Raw genomic sequence first — 17,224 nt, forward strand, 5'->3', positions numbered from 1 at the left:
CATTGGCAGCAGGTGCAGGACATGCTCACCACTGCTCGCTTTCTCTCTCTCTCTCTCTCTCTCTCTCTCTCTCTCTCTCTCTCTCTCTCTCTCTCTCTCTCTCTCTCCTCCCTCCCTCCCAGGTTCCAGAAATTTGTGGCCTGAAGACTGCTCCCCTACAGAGACCAGCCAAACCTGCTGCCTTACCATCTGGGATAGCCCAGTCTCCTTGTTCAGCTGAATGCAATAGCCTGCCTCCCTGCCCAACCATATATAATAAAAGACTGAGCTCCTGTGCCTTGGCGTCTCCATTGGAACACCCAGTTCCAGCTCTTGTTGTTGGGATGTGTGTGTGTGTGTGTGCGCGTGTGCGTGTGCGTGTGTGTGTGTGTGTGTGTGTGTGTGTGATTTCTTCATTCTATTGCCCCTACTCAGGGTTCTGGAATACAAGCCAAATTGTCTTCTTTCAGATGCTTGCTGGAGCTTATGTTTGCTTCCCATAGTACAGTGGTTCTCACCCTTACTAATGCTGAGACTCTTCAGTACCTCATAGGGTGAACCCCAGCCACAAAATGATTTTCATTGCTACTTCATAAATGTAATTTTCTAGTTATGAATTATAATGTAAATATCAGACATACAAGATTATCTGACGTGTGACCCCTGTGAAAGGCTCAGTCAACCCCCAAGGAGGTTATGACCCACAGGTTGAGAGCCACTACCCTAATACTTTGGGTTTTTCTACTCTTCCTCTAAGGCCCCCTTTGCCATCCTCTTTGCATCTCTTGTCTGTCATGCAGCTGACCTCCTTGCTTAATGCAAATGGTATGGCTCTCTTTCTCTCTCCTAATAAACTTCTCTCTGAAACTAAAAATAAAAGCAAAGAAAATAACATAAAGAAAAAGAATGTTACAAAGGCTTCCCTTTGTCAATGGCTCGAGTGTCACAATGGACTTCCCTCTGTATCTAGGGAGAGCCCGTCTCACCACTTGGTGACAAGTGTCATTGGCTAGTTTAACCAGACACCACAGAGTAGGTACTTAAGGTGAACAACCTCCTCCTTCCATAGCCATCATGCACAAACTTTCTTTTCTTGCCCTAAGGGGCACAATCTGTGTCACACAAACCAAAGTCTGATTTCAGATAGACAGCATTACCACATGGTTTCTCAAAGCCATCTTCTGTTGCCCTAGGAACTTTTTTCACTGTAGTAACTAAATACCCAACAAGAAGCCACTTACAGGAGGAATGACTGGGCTTCCAGCCTGAGGGTGTAGTCTCTCATGGTGGGGAAGGCAGTGTGACAGGAAAGCTGTGACAGTGGATGTTAAATCTCTCCATACCGGGAAGCAGAGACAGGACAGGAAGTCAGGACAGGGTTGACCATAAGCCTCCATGCCCACCCACCAGAGAGCAACTTGTTCTAGCAGTGTGCCCTTCCCAAAGGTTGTTCACAGCATCCCAAACACCCAACTGGGGCCCAAGTGTCCAAACATGAGCCTGTAGAAGGTGTGTTACCTCTAAACCACAACAAATATTGTTGATCTCTCCCAACGGCAGAGGTAAAAGGACTTATTCGGTTCTTAGATGTTGCAGTCTGGAGGCAGAGTCCATGGCTCTCGACTGCTGTTCTGAGGAAGGCAGGGAGCGGGAGCTAAGGCAGGCCACTGAATGCCGAGGAAGAGCAAGGGCTATGTGGTGACTGCAGTATAAGTAGACAGACATGTCCCGACCTCCTGCTGTGCATCCTGTGCAGTTGCTCTGGTCCCTCCAGATGTCTCTGGCCAAAGTGTGGAGGTGAATGAAGCTCATGTCTCACTTGGAAGCTGGAACCTTGGGTTAGGTACTGTCCTTTTTCTGGCATCCAAAGTCCATTCTGCGAAGCTTTATGTAATGGCTTTGCTTCGGCTTCTTTCTGTCTGATAGAACTATACTCTCTTTCCTGTCCCACTCTCAGGACCATTCTTGAAAACAGGAAGCCATTGATGTCAGGAACTACCTTTCATGTTGTACCTGTGAGTGTGAGTCTCCTGAAATGAGCAGGCACTTCTGTGGGACAGGGTTATTGCATGGCTACAGGGGAAGATCGCCTGTACCCATGACCAGCTCCTGAATGATGGTGGCAGTTGGGGTTTTTGAACGGTTGGGTGATCAGTGTAGACAGAGACTGTATTCCACATAGAACCTTTTCCCAAATATTTTATTGTTTTATGTTTGTGTATTTTGGCCGCATGTATGTATTTATACCACCCATGTGTCTAGTTCGCACCGAGGCCAAAAGAGGACACTGGATGCCCTGAAACTGAAGTTACGGACGGTTGTGAGCTACCATGTGTGTGCTGAGAATCAAATCCAGGTCCTCCAGAAAAGCAGCCATTGCTCTTAACCACAGAGCCATCTCTCCAGACCATTCCCGGGGTTTTTAGGACAAGGAAGAGCACAGATCGGCGAAGCTGGCCACTAACATTTGTGGAGAAGCAAAGCTTGGAACACAAGGCGATCTGCTGCCTCTGTCTTTGGATCAATGTATCAGACAGATCAGATGTGCTCACAGGAAGAAGTCTGAACTAAACAGCACTAAAACTAAGGCCACGTGATTTTTCTTAATATTTACTTTTCCTTATGTGTATGTATGCATGTGTGTGCAGGTGTCTTTGGAGGGCAGAAGAGAGATAAGGTCCACTGGGGCTGGCAATTTGAACTGTCTGATGTGGGTGCTGAGAGCTTAACTTGGGTCCTCTAGAAGAGCAGTAAGTAAAAGCCGATGAGCCATCTCTCCAGTACCCTCCCCAACCCTACTCCCCTTACACACACACATTTCTGTTGCTGCTGAGACAGGGTCTCACTGTGTACCCAGGCTGCCTTCACACTCACAGAGACCCACATGCCTGTCTCCTGAGAGCAGGAATGAGTGGTGCGCACCACCACTCCTGGATGATGCCCCGTCCTCACTTTTGAGACAGGGTCTTATGTAGCTTAGGCTGGCCTCAAACACACTCTGTAGTTAGTCAAGGATAACACTGAACTCTGAGCCTCATGCCTTTACTTCCTGCATGCTGGATCCTAGGTGTGCACTGAGATAACAGCCATCCACCCCTGTGGGAAAGGGCTCCTGCATAATGGGGCATATTTTGTATTTTAGAATTGCCAACACTTTATCCTGTAAACACAGAGTGAGTGTTCCCATGGGCTGAGCAGAGGAGATTGGTTTTCAGACAGGGAAGGACTGAAGAAAGCACAACAAAGAAAAACGAAAGTTAGTTATTTCAAAATTATTTTCTCCATAAGATGGGGGCAGGGTAGGAGAACAACAAGAAAATAGCTGGTTAAAGCCAGCTTACTTTTTTTAAGGAAAGGATGGGGACAGATCACAGACAAATAATGCTGACCACAGCCTGATCTTGGCTTTCTGGCTGCTGGAAATAATAGAACAATCAGTTCGCAGGGTTTGACCACTGATTTTGGTGTCTTACTGTGGCAGTGTTAGCATGGTATCCATCAATGAAACAATGAAACAAGAGTAAATCTCAGAAAAATACTGAAGGAATAGCGTTCCCACAAACCTCTGCAGGTCTCACACACATCTCTATTCAGATATGTCACAACAGACAAAACTTAACAGCTCATGAAGAAAATCTGAACTCCAAAGCAGCATGTGGGAACCTTCTGGGCTCTTTATTTTAAAAGGGGGATTGCACAGGTATATGCCCTTGTGGTTCTGAGAACTGTGAGCCCAAATGGAGATCTATGTTAGGAAGCATATGACCAGGAGCCAGGCCTGCATGCAGTGGTTGGGACTGCTGACTCCAGCCTGACACGTGCAGGCAAGCTGAAGGACGAACTGTTAATAAAGCAGTTCCCTCTCAAGACAGTAAACAGCGCTGGGGTAGTGGAGGCCCACGCCTACAATCTCAGCACATCAGAGGCAGAAGCAGGCGGATCTAAGAGTTCCAGGAAACCAAGGTGATTCAGAGGAAGCCTGTCTCAAACTGCCCTCGCCCCCAAAAAAAAGTAAAAGAAAAAAAGAAATTAACCAACATATCACATGCAGTTCTACATATATATATTCATATATATATGAATATACTCGAACTGAAAACACATATCCACCAAAAATGTATGCATGAATAGTCACAGTAGCATTATTTATAGCCACGCATGGTGGCACACGCCTTTACTCCCAGCACTCGGGAGGCAGAGGCAGGTGGATCGCTGTGAGTTCAAGGTCAGCCTGGTCTACAAAGTGAGACCAGGTCAGCCAAGACTATACAGAATAACCCTGTCTCAAAAAACTTTTAAAAAAACAAACCTCTTACTGAACCAGAAGCTCGTCAATTGGACAGGCTGCTCCCCACCCCCTCTATTACTAGTCTAGTGCCTTATCTTTTTCTCATAAAGACTTTACTTATTAAACCAAACCATAACTTGCGTGGGCTTTCCCCCACTAACTCTTTGAGAATACTTGAAGTAAGAAGCCTTTAGTGAGCAGCCCATGAGCAGCTATATGCCTAGGCTCACGAAGCCTTCACCGAGTCAAGAGTAGCCCCAAGAGCCCACCCCTGGCTCCACACAGTACCCAGTGCCCCTCTCACTGCAGAGGTAATCACTTCTCTGACTGCTCTCTATAGTGAGAGCATCTTCTTCAGTGTCATGGCAACAGCATCCTGCATCCTGAGTCTTGCTTCTGTGGTGCAATACTGTGTCTGAGGTGCATTCCTGCTGCCACATACCCCATAGCTTGTCTAGTTCCACTGCTGTGTCATAGCCCAGGGCATGAAAATAGAATGATTATCCACTCCATTCTTTGTTTGTTTGTTTTTCGAGACAGGGTTTCTCTGTGTAGCCTTGGCTGTCCTAGACTCGCTTTGTAGACCAGGCTGGCCTCGAACTCACAGAGGTCCGCCTGCCTCTGCCTCCCGAGTGCTGGGATTAAAGGCATGCACCACCACTCCCAGCTACACTCCACTCTTTTTATTCTTTTGTGACAGGGCCTCTCACTCTTCTACATCGTCAAAAATGACCTTGAGTTTCTGATCCTCCTGTCTCCACTGCTGGGATCAGAAGTCTGTCCACTGTGCCTGGTTTATGTGTGCGGAATGCAACCCAGGCTCCATGCTTGTTAGGTAGACACTCTACATCCACGGACCCCCATCTATCCCACTCTTGTTGGGCTTTCGAAGTTTAGGGATACTGAGAAAAATGGGTTTTTACTCAGGGCCCTGTATGCTAGGTAAATATTACTAATGAGCTACATCTCCAACAGTGTGTGTGTGTGTGTGTGTGTGTGTGTGTGTGTGTGTGCATGCACGCAGGCAGGTATAGGTGCACATGTATGTGTATATGAATGGTGTGCAGTGGTGTGGTGTCTTCCTTCATGGTATCATCCACTCACTGTTTTGAGGCAGGGTCTCTCACTGAACTCGGACGAATCAATTTAGCTAGACTGTCTGGCTAGCAAGTCCCAGGGATTCTCCTGTCTGCCTCCCTGGGCTAGAGTCACAGGCACACACTGCCCCAGCTGGCTTTTCTGAGCATGCTGGGACTCCAGACTCATCCCCATGCTTGTGTGCCAAGCAGTGTCTCAAATAGGCCATCTCCCAGCCCATTCAAACATCTGTGAATTAATGTCACTGACACCTTCCTGTCCAGCGTGTGTAAATGAGCATGCAGATTTATGCTGGGGATTGTCAAGGCCTTCATGCATGCTCCAAGGAAGGGTCTAGAAAGGCCCCAATACACCCCTTCCTCTACTGAGCTGACACAGGTATGTGGTTGGGAGCAGTCAGCCTGCAGAAGGAGGGGTTGAATCTGCTCAGACTCCTGAAGGAGGAACTTCACAAGGCCTTGGCTGACCTCCTGTCTAAATGCTGAGCAATAGATTAGGAAGTAAAAGTTAAGGCATCCTGGCTTTGCTGGTCTCATGTTTCAGTTTCTTGAGGTACACTGAAGGACAGCTGTCCTTGGTCTTATTTCACAAGAGTAAACGTTAGGCTGAGCCTCTATATCTGAGGTTTTGACCTTGGCTCGGGCTCTCTGTCTCCTCAGCTGAGGAGAAAGGACATTCAAACAGTAGTTATGCCAGGCTCCTTTGAAGTCTAGCTTCCTGGGTTCTAACTGCTTACTAGGCTTCCAGACAGGGGCCTCTGTGGGCCAACAATGCCCAGTGTGATGTCACTGGGTTAGGGGCAGCCTGCGGTGGCCTGTTGAACACTCTGCTGCTGCGAGGCAACCCAGCATGATCTAGAACCATCTAGAAAAACTACATCTTTCCATCCTTCACAGACCCAATAACACTTATGACTCTGAGTGGCAAATAACTCGATTTCATTGCTGCTGGAGTGGCACCTCAGACAGGTAAGGCTAGAATAAGGGCACAGAGCTAGATGCCTGGACCAATGGGGGCAGTGATCTGCTGGCCATGGGCTCACGTGGGTTCTCAGGAGCAGTACCCAGGCTGGTTTACCAGAAGAGAAGGGGTCATTGTCTGGCTATGCCTCCCTTCGGGAAGAAAGGTATTGTGTAGGCTCCAGCTCCTGAAAATAATAATGGAGGGGAAACTTTAAAGCCCGAGGAAGTCACAGCTTCTGTGTGGAGAGCAGTGTCAGAGAGATAAAGTGTTACAAAATAGAATTTTCAGACAAGTTAGTCATGGCATCAATCAAAAGCAGGCCATGCTCTCCTGACTGTAAATCTCACATTTTTGTGGGAGGGGACGTGAGCTTGCTTGTATCTTTACGTTGTCGTCTTCCCCAAGCACTTCATTTTATTTATGTTTAAGGGAGTTAGAGTTTATTTTAGCTTACAATTTGAGGGGATTGTGGCAGGAGGAGGAGGTGGCTGATCACATGATGCTCACAGGCAAGAAGCAGAGAGGACTTCTGCGCTTCTCCTTCCCTGGAACCCCAGCCCATGGAATGACATCACCCATATTTAGGACAGATGTTTCCACCTCAGTTAATGTAATCTGGGCAATCCCTCACAGGTATCCAGTGACCCTAGACCTGGAGAGCTGACAATAGTAACATACAAGGAAAAGGAGACCCTGGCAAGGCCCCTTTAGCAAGCTACGCTGGTAGCCAGGCAGCTGATCCCAGCATACAGGAGGCAGAGGCAGGCAGGCAGATCTCTGAGCTTGAGGCCAGCCTGGTCTGCAAAGCAAGTTCCAGGATAGCCAGGGCTATACAAAGAAAGCTTGTCTCAAAAGCAATTAATTTTTAAAAAATGTTATGCTAACAAAAGTTTGGGGTGGGTGTTATTTTATTATTGTTGGTTAGGGAAAGTTTCGCTACACACACATGCACACACACACGCGCACACACACACACGCTTTTTAAAAAAAGATTTATGTATTATATATACAGTGTTCTGCCTACATGTATGCCTGCACACCACAAGAGAGTACAAAATCTCATTATAGATGGTTGTGAGCCACCATGTAGTTGCTAGGAATTGAACTCAGGACCTCTGGAAGAGCAGATAGAGCTTTTAACCTCTGAGCCTTCTCTCCAGCACCCCATGCCCCAATCCCTTGACACTTTTGTGTATAAATTTTACTTTATGTGAGTGTTTTGCCTGCATGTATGTACATTAATTATGTCTAATTCCCTAAAAGGCCAGAAGAGGGCGTTGGAACTCCTGGAACTGGAACTCAGATGACTGTGAGCCACAGTGTGGGTGCCAGGAACCAAATCTGGGTCCTCAGCAAGAGCAGCAAGTGCTCCTAATGGCTGAGCCACCTCTCCAGCCCTGACGCACTTGGCTTTTATGTGGGTGCTAGGGATGAAGCTTGACGCCTCATGCTCGCCAAGAGTGCACTTACCCACTAAGCCATCTCCCTAGCCCTAAAGTATGCAGGTGTGAGTGTGTGTGTGTGTGTGTGTGTGTGTGTGTGTGTGTGTGTGTGAGAGAGAGAGAGAGAGAGAGAGAGAGAGAGAGAGAGTATGTGTGTGAGAGAAGAGTGTGTATGTGTGAGAGAGTGTGTGAGATTGTGTGTGAGAGAAACTGCGAGTGTGTGTGTGAGAGAGAGGGGGGGAGGGAGGGAGAGTATGCATGAGAGTCTGTGAGAGAGTGTATGTATGTGTGAGATGTGTGTGTGTGTGTGTGTGTGTGTGTGTGTGTGTGTTTATAAATGCAAGCACACATGCTATGAAAGGTATATAAAGGCTAGAGGACAAGTGAGGTGCTGGTCCTCACCTCCAACCTTGTTTGATAGTCTTCTGTCGTCCATCACTGCATATGCTGGCCTGGCTGAGCTTTCCCAGGTTCTCCTGTTCCTGTCTCCCATCTCTTCTCAAGGGCACTGAGCTTACGAGTGTACAACACACTACCCAGCTTTATATGGGCTCTGAAGATTCAAACTCAGGTCACATGCCATCTCCCCAGGCCAGTTTTGTTTTGTTTGAGACAGGGTTTCTTTGTACACAAAGCCTTGCCTGTCCTGGACTCAACTTGTAGTCCAGGTTGGCCTTGAACTCACAGACATCCACCTGCCTCTGCCTCCTTGAGTGCGGGGATTACAAGCATGCACCACCTTGCCCGGCCCAAGCCTCAGATTTTAAAGCAAAGCCAATGGTATTTATACACGCATTTTTGTACATCTCTGCATGTACATGTGTGTGCCCTCCTTTTGCTGTCTGCCTTGTTGGCATTTATAATCCACACTGTCCTCACTGCAGAGGAAGAGAGGAGGAAGCCATGCTTTTTCTGAGTTACTTGTTATCTGCAAGCATGCTGCTTCTGCTCTACAGCTATAGAAGTCTAGGTTAGATATTATCTAATTTTGAATTTGAAGCCACCTCTCTATCACTTCTGAATCTAGTGTCGCCACTGAGAAGTTTCATGTCACCTGGTACATGTCAGCTCTTGGGGGCATTTCCTCATTGGGTGCCTGGCCACTCCATGCTCTTCAGTGACAGAGGGTATCTCCTCTCCTCCATTTTTAATTCTAGTTTTCAGAGCTCACAGCTAGATGCTCCTGGAAGATGCTCCATCTTTCTCTGAGGTCATCCCTCACTCTCTGACTTCCTGTACTTTAGAACACTCCCTTCTGGGGCTGGAGAGATGGCTCGGTGGTTAAGAGCATTGCCTGTTCTTCCAGAGGACCAGGGTTCAATTCCTAGCACCCACATGGCAGCTCACAACTGTCTGTAAAATATCTAAAAAACAAAACAAAACAAAACACAGTCCCTCCTGCTTTCCAGCCTTGTGCTGATTTTGCTGTGGCAGGCATGTTCTTGGACATGCTTTCTCTGGTTCTTTGACTGTGGTATCCTTGATTTCTCAGTTTCAGTATTTTGCAAGTTTTGGGTTGTTCCTCTTCTTGTGGCTCTCCACACTTTTTTTTTTTCTCTCTGGAAGTTTTCCTCAAATGCCCTGGTCAATCCTCAGCATCTGTACCATCCCATCTGGGCAAGTGGAACAAAGCATCACCATGGCTGGCTAACACTAGGAACTTATTTTCTCACAGCTAGAAGCAGAAGGGTCAAGGCACTGGCAGGGTGGCTTCCATTCAAAGCCTCTCTGTCTTCTTGACTCAGATACGGCCCCGTGGTGAACCCTCACCTGTCCTTTCCTCTGTGCATGTTTCCTGACTATCTTACAAGGTTACCGGCTCCACGGGACCTGGACCGATCCATCCTGGGTGCTCATGTTACCTGAATCACCTCCCTAAATGCTCTTTCACAAATGTGATCACATTAGTGGCTAAGGATCTGACATAATTTTGGAGAGTCAGGTTTCAGTCCATATGAACCAATAGAAAAGAACGGCCAACAGCTACTGGACAGTCTGAGTATTGGAGTAGCTTTGGCCAGGAGCCTATCTTCAGGGCATCTGCAGAGAAAGTAGCAATTGTAGAGTAGGCTCTCAATCTGTAGGTCACAATCTCTTTGGGGGTCTCACATCAGGTATCCTGCATATCAGATATTTACACTATAACCCATAAAAGTAGCAAAATTATAGTTATGAAGTAGCAACCAATATAACTTCATGGTTGGGGTCAGCACAGCATGGGGCTCTGTATGAGGGGTCCCAGTGTCAGGAAAGGTGAGAAGCACCTCAGTATGTTGCCCTGGGCCCATCTCCTCCTCCTAGGGCAGCTCTCCCTTCTCCCACCTCAGCTGCAGCACATCGTGTGTGTGTGTGTGTGTGTGTGTGTGTGTGTGTGTGTGTGTGTGTGTGTGTTTGTGTGTGTGTGTGTCTGTCTGTCTGTCTGTCTGTCTGGCATGAGGGCTCTGTGTGGGGTTTAAATTCTACATCCAGATGTTTTAAGTGTTTCTCAACTCCAGCCCTGAGCTTTCCCTGTGGGCTGAGCCCCTGCAGTTCACTCACCTTGCCTGGGCTTTCTGTGAACTGGGGGTGAAGAGAGCCACTTGTCTGATTGCACTTGCGTAGACTTGCCAAGGCCCCACTTGCTCCTGGCCCTGAGCTGCTCCAGCAGCTGCTCAGCCAATCTCTGCTTCACAGTCCTCTCACTTCCCACTCAGGCTGTGGCCTCCTCTCTCCTTCCAAATTGTGAGCACATGGCCAATAATTTTGTCTTCAGAGTACATGTTAAGATCTCATGTGCCTTGGCTGTGGGTGTGGCTCAGTTGGTAGAGTGTTTTTCTAGTATACACAAACCCCTGGCTTTGGTCCCCAGTGCCTCCCAGAACTAGGCGTGGCAACACCTGTTATCTCAGCACTCAGGAGGTAGAGGCAGGAGAACCAGGAGCTCAGGGTCATCCATGGAGTCTAAGGAAGTTAAGTGAGTTTGAGGGCAACCTGGTCTATGTGAGACCCTGTCTTAAAAACCAAACAAAGCTGGGCATGGTGGTGCACGCCTTTAATCCCAGTACAGGGGAGGCAGAGGCAGGCGGATTGCTGTGAGTTTGAGGCTAGCCTGTTCTACAAAGGGAGTCCAGGGCAGGCAAGGCTATCCAGAGAAACCCTGTCTCAAAAAGCAAAACCAAAACCATTCATGGTCCCCAGTCTGTCCCAATGGGAGTGTTTAGCTTTGCTTTTATTCACAGTTGAGTCAAAGCGAGGATACAAAGACATGCGTGCAGAGCACCGCCTTTGAAAGAAAATTTTCAGTGTACTGTATTGCCAATGCTCCAGTGCATCACCAGGCTCTGCTGATGAGTCCTTTTACCACACATGCTGGAGAGCTTCGCAGGAGCTCTGCCTTTTCCTCCATTGCAGGCCAGAGCTGCGGACACTGTGCGCATCGTCTGCTCACAGGTTTCCCCAAGCATCTGCTGCATATGAGTGGCCATATGCAGGAACATTGCTCATCATATTCTGCAAATTACACTATGCCCTGCTTGTTTCTCTCTCTTGCATGTGTGTGAGTGTGTGTGTGTCCACGTGGGAGGTGCACATGCATGTGAGTACACGTGTGTGGTGAGGCCTGAGGCCGACACTGAATATCTTTCCTTGATCGCTCTCCTCATTTATCCTTTGAGACAGGGTCTCTCCCTGGGCTTGAAGTTCAGTAATTTGTCTCAGCTAGCTGGCCAGTGAGCTTAAGGGATCTCTGCCCTCTTTAGAAGTGGGCTCACAGGCACATGCTGCCGTGTCTGGCTTTTTATGTGAGCTCTGGGGATTCAAACTCAGGTCTTCCTAATTGTCAGCTTCCTAGCGCCCTCTGCTTGCTTCCTGCTCATCACTATGGTTGTAAATCTGCTGCTGACAGCAGCTCCCGTTGTGTCTGACTGGGAATGCCAGTATCACTGTGGAGACGTGTGTGTGTGTGTGTGTGTGTGTGTGTGTGTGTGTGTGTGTGTGTGTGTTAGGGCAGGCATTCATAGTGCACCTTCACTGGTAGAACCCAGACCACTGAGTCCACTTAGCATCCCCTCAACAGTGTGCCACAGTGCTCATCCACACTTGATCTCTCTTCTGCATATGACGGGGCATGCCTTTGCACTTCAGTGTGGCTGATGTCTGGCCAGGGTTTTGGAGGTCTACACTCTCTCTCCAGGGGCTGGGCATGGATAGGGGGTGATAATGTTATCTCCTCCTCTCCTGGAGCGCTCTGCCCAGGGGTAGGACAAAGTCTTTCCATTATGCTGCCTGCTTCATACTGACCTATCTGGATGTTGACTCTATGGAGATATGTGTGAGGAATTTTTGTGACAGAAGAGATGAACTTTTTGTACTCAAAAGTATCAAAATGATTGTTTTTTTTTTAACCCTGAAAACAGAATTTAACCCATGCGGACAATTCAAACCCCACTGAATCATCTAACACAGCTTCTCTTACATTGATCTTGCCTAGGAAAATTGGAATTTAAAAATCTGAAATCCACGATGAAGAATATCATACTTCAGTGTTTTCTCTATGGATCCATGCTGTTCGGGCTCTGGACAGCTCTGGTACTTTCCTATTTGCAATACAACCATGAGAAGAGACAGCAGGCGCCCACGAGGGCTAGGTCACTCAGACAGCAAGTGTACCAGCACACCCGCAGCTCAGAGAAAACTCCCAAACAGAGCATTACTGATGGTAAGTTTGATACAAATGAACCTGGAAAACCAGACGTATATCCAGGGAGATATTGTGATCTGTTTCTGTAAACTGCTTTCAAGGGAAAACAAACTATTTCATATGTGGATATATTATATACAGAAGTCAATAGGCATCTATCATCTAATTTTCTCATTTATGTAGTTTGCTATACGGGTGGCTTCAGGCAGCTTTTTGTTTTCACAGAAATGATTTCAACAGGTGCAACAGAAATGTCTCCCCCAGTCCTTCTCCACCTACCTGAATCCAGCAATGTCACCCCACTTCCTCTGCGCGCTACACCCAGAAGTTCTGGCACTGCATAGTTTACCACAGCTGTAGATAGTCTGTGTCGATATTCTCTTGGAATTTGCTCTCTCCCAGCACTCACTGTTGTAAGATTTGTGCTCCACGTCTACACAGGATGACCTGGCTTAACAAAAAAAGCCCCCAAAGATGAAGAGAACAGTAAAGAGATAGCTCATGGGTTAAGAGCCAGATCTGCACTCTGTGCTGTGTGCTCTGGAGCACTGCTGACAGCGCCTTGTCATCAGAGTGAGAATGCCTGCCCTCTGCAGCATCCCTACCCCGCCCCCATCCTATCCTAACCCCTGCTTTCTCTCTTCCCCTTCTGTAACTCCAGGAGCACAGAGTTAGCCCTTTAGTTACGCCATGGCTCCCTGAGAATCCTTTTCTTTCTAGTTCATCTCTCTGTTCTTCATGCCACACCAATCCAATTGACCCGACCTAAAGTTCACAGGCTCTGCTCTCTGTGTGGCTTAACTACTACTTAGAGATGCCCTAGCTCTACTTAAGTTAATCGTCATTCCTAAAATTTCCTTTTGATTATTTTGTCATTTCTGTCCCTTAACTGAGCTCTTCCTTTTCTGTCTGCTTCTGATGTTGCTGCGGTGACTGCTCTAACATCCTAGTTAAGTTTGGTCCAACTGGTTCAGCTAATCCTCTGTTGGCTAGCCTTTTAAATTCCATTTGGGACTTTCCTGGTCCTTAGCATGCCATTTTCTACTGGATATTGAGAGATGAGGCTAGAGAGACAGCTCAACAGTTAAGAGCACTGACCACTCTTCCAGAGGACCAAGGTTCAATTCCCAGCACCCACATGGCAGTTCACAGTTGTCTGTAACTCCTGCTCTAAGAGATCTGACACCCTCACACTAATGTGTGTTTGACATTGGTCAAAACACCAATGTACATAAAATAAAAATAATTTAAAACGAGACATTGTACCATGATCCCAAGCAGATCCCCTCACTGAGGTGTAGGACAAGTATAAGCAACAATGGATTACAGTGCCTGTCACTCACAAAAGCCAGTGAGCAAAGGCAATAATTGAATCTTAAAACTTCTCTTGATTCAGGCATCAGGCTGAGTCCAGCTCACAGGTTATATAGGAGGGCAAGGACAGAGACTGTCAGTTAGTCAGAGCTCAGTCTTGATATCATAGTTAAGGTGGTTGACCACATTTTTTAGAATTTTTTTAAATGTCTGTTTCTCGTTGTCACTTCTTTCACTCCTCCTGCATTCTGTGGCTGTCTGGGCCCAAGTAAACAATGAATATAGTTAGTAGCTGCTGGTGTCTGTCTTCTACTCCTCCAGGGGCATTTGGTCTAGCACAGAGTTACCGCAGAACAAACAGACCATGAACAGTGTGTACATGCTAAGCTAGTAATATGTTAGGGCAGATTCTCTTCTGCAATGCTGAGTACAAGTGTGTCATACAGTACAGAATGTGAGAACATTGCTATTGGTCTTCCCTCTTCTCTATGTGTGTTCTGCCCACTGTACCCTGCCCCACTTGCCTACACTGCTGGGAGCACACCATCTTGTGGTAGACAGGTGACTTAAAGATTCAACTCCCTTGAGAGTTTGTTTGGAGGTTCTATCAAGGGATCGCAGCTACTTGACCGAAGACCGGTTCTTCTCTATTAGAGGAAGGCCGTCCTCTTTACCAAGAATTCAGCTTCAGGAAGGATGCACATGGAGTGGTAAGGAACGAAGGGGACACCCGCCTACTCAGCCAGGTCACCCAAATCAACCCTAGTGATCAATGAGGTAACAGATATTACAGCCAGATCGCCCTGTGGATCTCATCAGATCCAGTCATGAGAGCGAGAGAGCTGGCCCCCATTCCTTGCCAACCTCGGCTTTGGGTGAGCTAGCTGGGACAGTGCTTGGAAATGTTGCCCTGGTGGTGCGGGTGCAGGAGAGCTGGCAGCCTGACCAGCTCAGCTGCCTCCCAGGCCAGATCCAGGGCTGTGAGTCGGCCCACCCCAACATCTACCCCATCTACGAACAGCTGGAGTGTGTGAGGGGCCAGTGCTGCAGATGCAAAGCTGCAGGGTCTCCATGACACAGGGCAACAACAGGGTATCTGAGAGGAGTCCTGGCGAGGATCCAGTATTGATGGTGTAGCAGAAGCCAGAGGCCTTGAACCAGACCAGTGACTCACTGCAACTAACATTTGCAAGGAAAGATGAGAGGACAAACGGGTATAGTGTATAACACATGGTGGCACACTATAGCTTCCACGATGAGATTTTTTGTCTGTTTTTATTTTTTCTTTTCTGGGGGAGGTTGCAAGGGCGGAGGGTGATACAAGGGAACAAGGATAAGTGGGAATGGGGCACATGATGTAAAATTCACAAAGTCTCAGTAAAAAAGGTTTTAAAGAAATATAATCCAGCTCCATTTTGGTTTCCACTTAAATGGAGCGCTGACTTTCACAACTTTGTCACTGGGCACAGTGTCAGCTCATTCTGCCTCTTCCCTTCTCCTTGTGCCCCTTGACCCCAGGGTTAAAGGCTCATCTGTCCACTAGTCCTCACTGGCACTGGGTTCAAAGAGAAATAGAATACTGCCTAGCTTCCACTGCCCATCTCCCTCTCATTGCTGCCAGATGAACGTGGACACTTAGCTCTGCCCTGGGCCCCATGAGAGACAAGGGGAAGTAGGCGGCTACCAGGCTTTACCCTGCCCCACCTTGCTGTCACTGGGGGTGGCGGTGGAGGGTCAACATTCCACTAATTGTTTCTATCAGGTGAGGCTAGGGTTCCTCCCTGATCAGTCTCCTGATACCACCCAGGAGGGTGAGGAGAGCACTTCCTGCTGCCAACCAGTGGGATATCACGTTCTGCATGGCCCCACTGATATCACCAGGTAGGGCAAGAGGGATACTGCTGTTTGCTTCCTTAGGGTGAGGTGCCAAAAGTGTTTGGTTTGGTTTGGTTTTTGTTATTAGGCTGCCCTTTCACCCCAGCTCTCTCTTGGGCTAGGGAAAATGAGTTTATTATCTTGGAGGTTTGCTGAGGACATTTTATCTGTGACTACTTGTGCTTCAGCTGGAAACTTCTGTAACTCCTGTGTGGCATTTATGGAGTGTGTGTGTGTGTATGTATATATGTATGTATGTATGTATTATGCATGTGTATGTATGTACATATATGTGTGTGTGTGTGTGTGTGTGTGTGTGTGAGAGAGAGAGAGAGAGAGAGAGAGAGAGAGAGAGAGAGAGAGAGAGAGAGAGAGAGAGAGAGAGAGAGAGACCATTCCGTGAACTGCATAAAAAGGAGAAGGCAACATTGCTCTTTGTCCGCTGGCTGCACAGCATGGTGACTACTGCTTTAGGCCCTTGCTGCAGAGCCTTCCCCTCTATAATGGACGTCTCTTAGGACTGTGCGTCAAAATAAGTCCTCACTCCTTAAGTTGCTGTTGTTGGGGCATCTAGCAGAGCAACAAGAAAAGTGACTAATGGAGCACTGACTGGGCTGGGTGTCTTCATCTAAATTAATGTCAACACTTTACTCAAAAGTCACCTTTGGCTTATGTAAATACTTTGGCTTTCACCTTTAACTTTCTCATCTGGCGGTAGTGTAGCGTCCAAGAATATGATTGTTTAAGACAAATTCAGGATAGGGTTACTCTTGCTACATGCATTAGTGTGACAGTAGTAAGCTTTTACTTATGTGACTCAAATGACCTTTTCTTGCAGATAAGATTGACTTTTCAAACCCAGAACTTCTCAAAGGATTTATGCAATATGGATTTAATGCTGTTATCAGTAGAAGACTGGGCATTAATCGAGATGTGCCAGATTCCAGGGATGAAATGTATGTTCTCCCACTAACCAGACTTTAATCTTAGCACATGAGAGGTTCTGTAGTGTAGACTCCTGTTCTTAGGCCTTCCCCCCCCCCCAAGACAGGGTTTCTCTGTGTAAACTTGGCTGTCCTGGAATTCACTTTGTAGACCAGGCTAGCCTCGAACTCACCGAGATCTGCTTGCCTCTGCCTCCTGAGTGCTGGGATTACAGGCGTGCGCCACCACACTAAGCTCTGTTCTTAGGTCTTTACGCTGGGTAATGTCAAGATTTTGTTTATGGTGTAGAGACCACGTTCCCCACTGGAAAAATATGTTCTAGAGGTTCTGAAGAGCTAAATAAGTCACCAGCAAGAGCTTCTGGTCAAATCATTATTCTCAATAGAAAATGCTTTGGATATCTACCTACTTTTTTCATCACCGTCTGCTTCATTTTCATTATGCTTCCAGCTATCTGTGTTAATGTTAACTGTAGTGAAATGCACATACAATTGCTATGTTAACAATTTTCAGGTGGACAGTTCAGAAACATTAGGCACCACCACAGTGGTGAGCAACCATGGCACACTGCCTGAATGAAAACCTTGCACCCCTCCTTTCTCCCAGCCTATTTTCATTGTCTATGAACTTGACACTCTCCCC

At 47.3% G+C, this 17,224-nt stretch overlaps 2 protein-coding genes across 4 annotated transcripts in view; one reads left to right on the top strand and one right to left on the bottom strand.

Annotated features, from left to right (window-relative positions):
* The window catches only part of PRKAG2 (protein kinase AMP-activated non-catalytic subunit gamma 2), a 355,936-nt gene that overhangs the window by 303,442 nt on the left and 35,270 nt on the right, over positions 1–17,224 (bottom strand). The window lies entirely within an intron of this gene.
* The window catches only part of GALNTL5 (polypeptide N-acetylgalactosaminyltransferase like 5), a 45,151-nt gene continuing 33,994 nt past the window's right edge, over positions 6,068–17,224 (top strand). The window contains exons 1-3 of one of the 2 annotated variants that reach the window (XM_084787785.1): positions 6,068–6,333; positions 12,239–12,466; positions 16,476–16,593. In XM_084787785.1, coding sequence (XP_084643911.1) covers positions 12,271–12,466; positions 16,476–16,593 — 314 coding nt within the window. In that variant the 5' untranslated portion in view covers positions 6,068–6,333; positions 12,239–12,270. The remainder of the gene's footprint in view (positions 6,334–12,238; positions 12,467–16,475; positions 16,594–17,224) is intronic. The other variant, XM_084787784.1, reaches the window with a different exon arrangement.

The sequence above is a fragment of the Acomys minous genome (genome assembly GCF_964271855.1).
Source record: "Acomys minous genome assembly, chromosome: 6".
NCBI classification, from domain to species: domain Eukaryota; kingdom Metazoa; phylum Chordata; class Mammalia; order Rodentia; family Muridae; genus Acomys; species Acomys minous.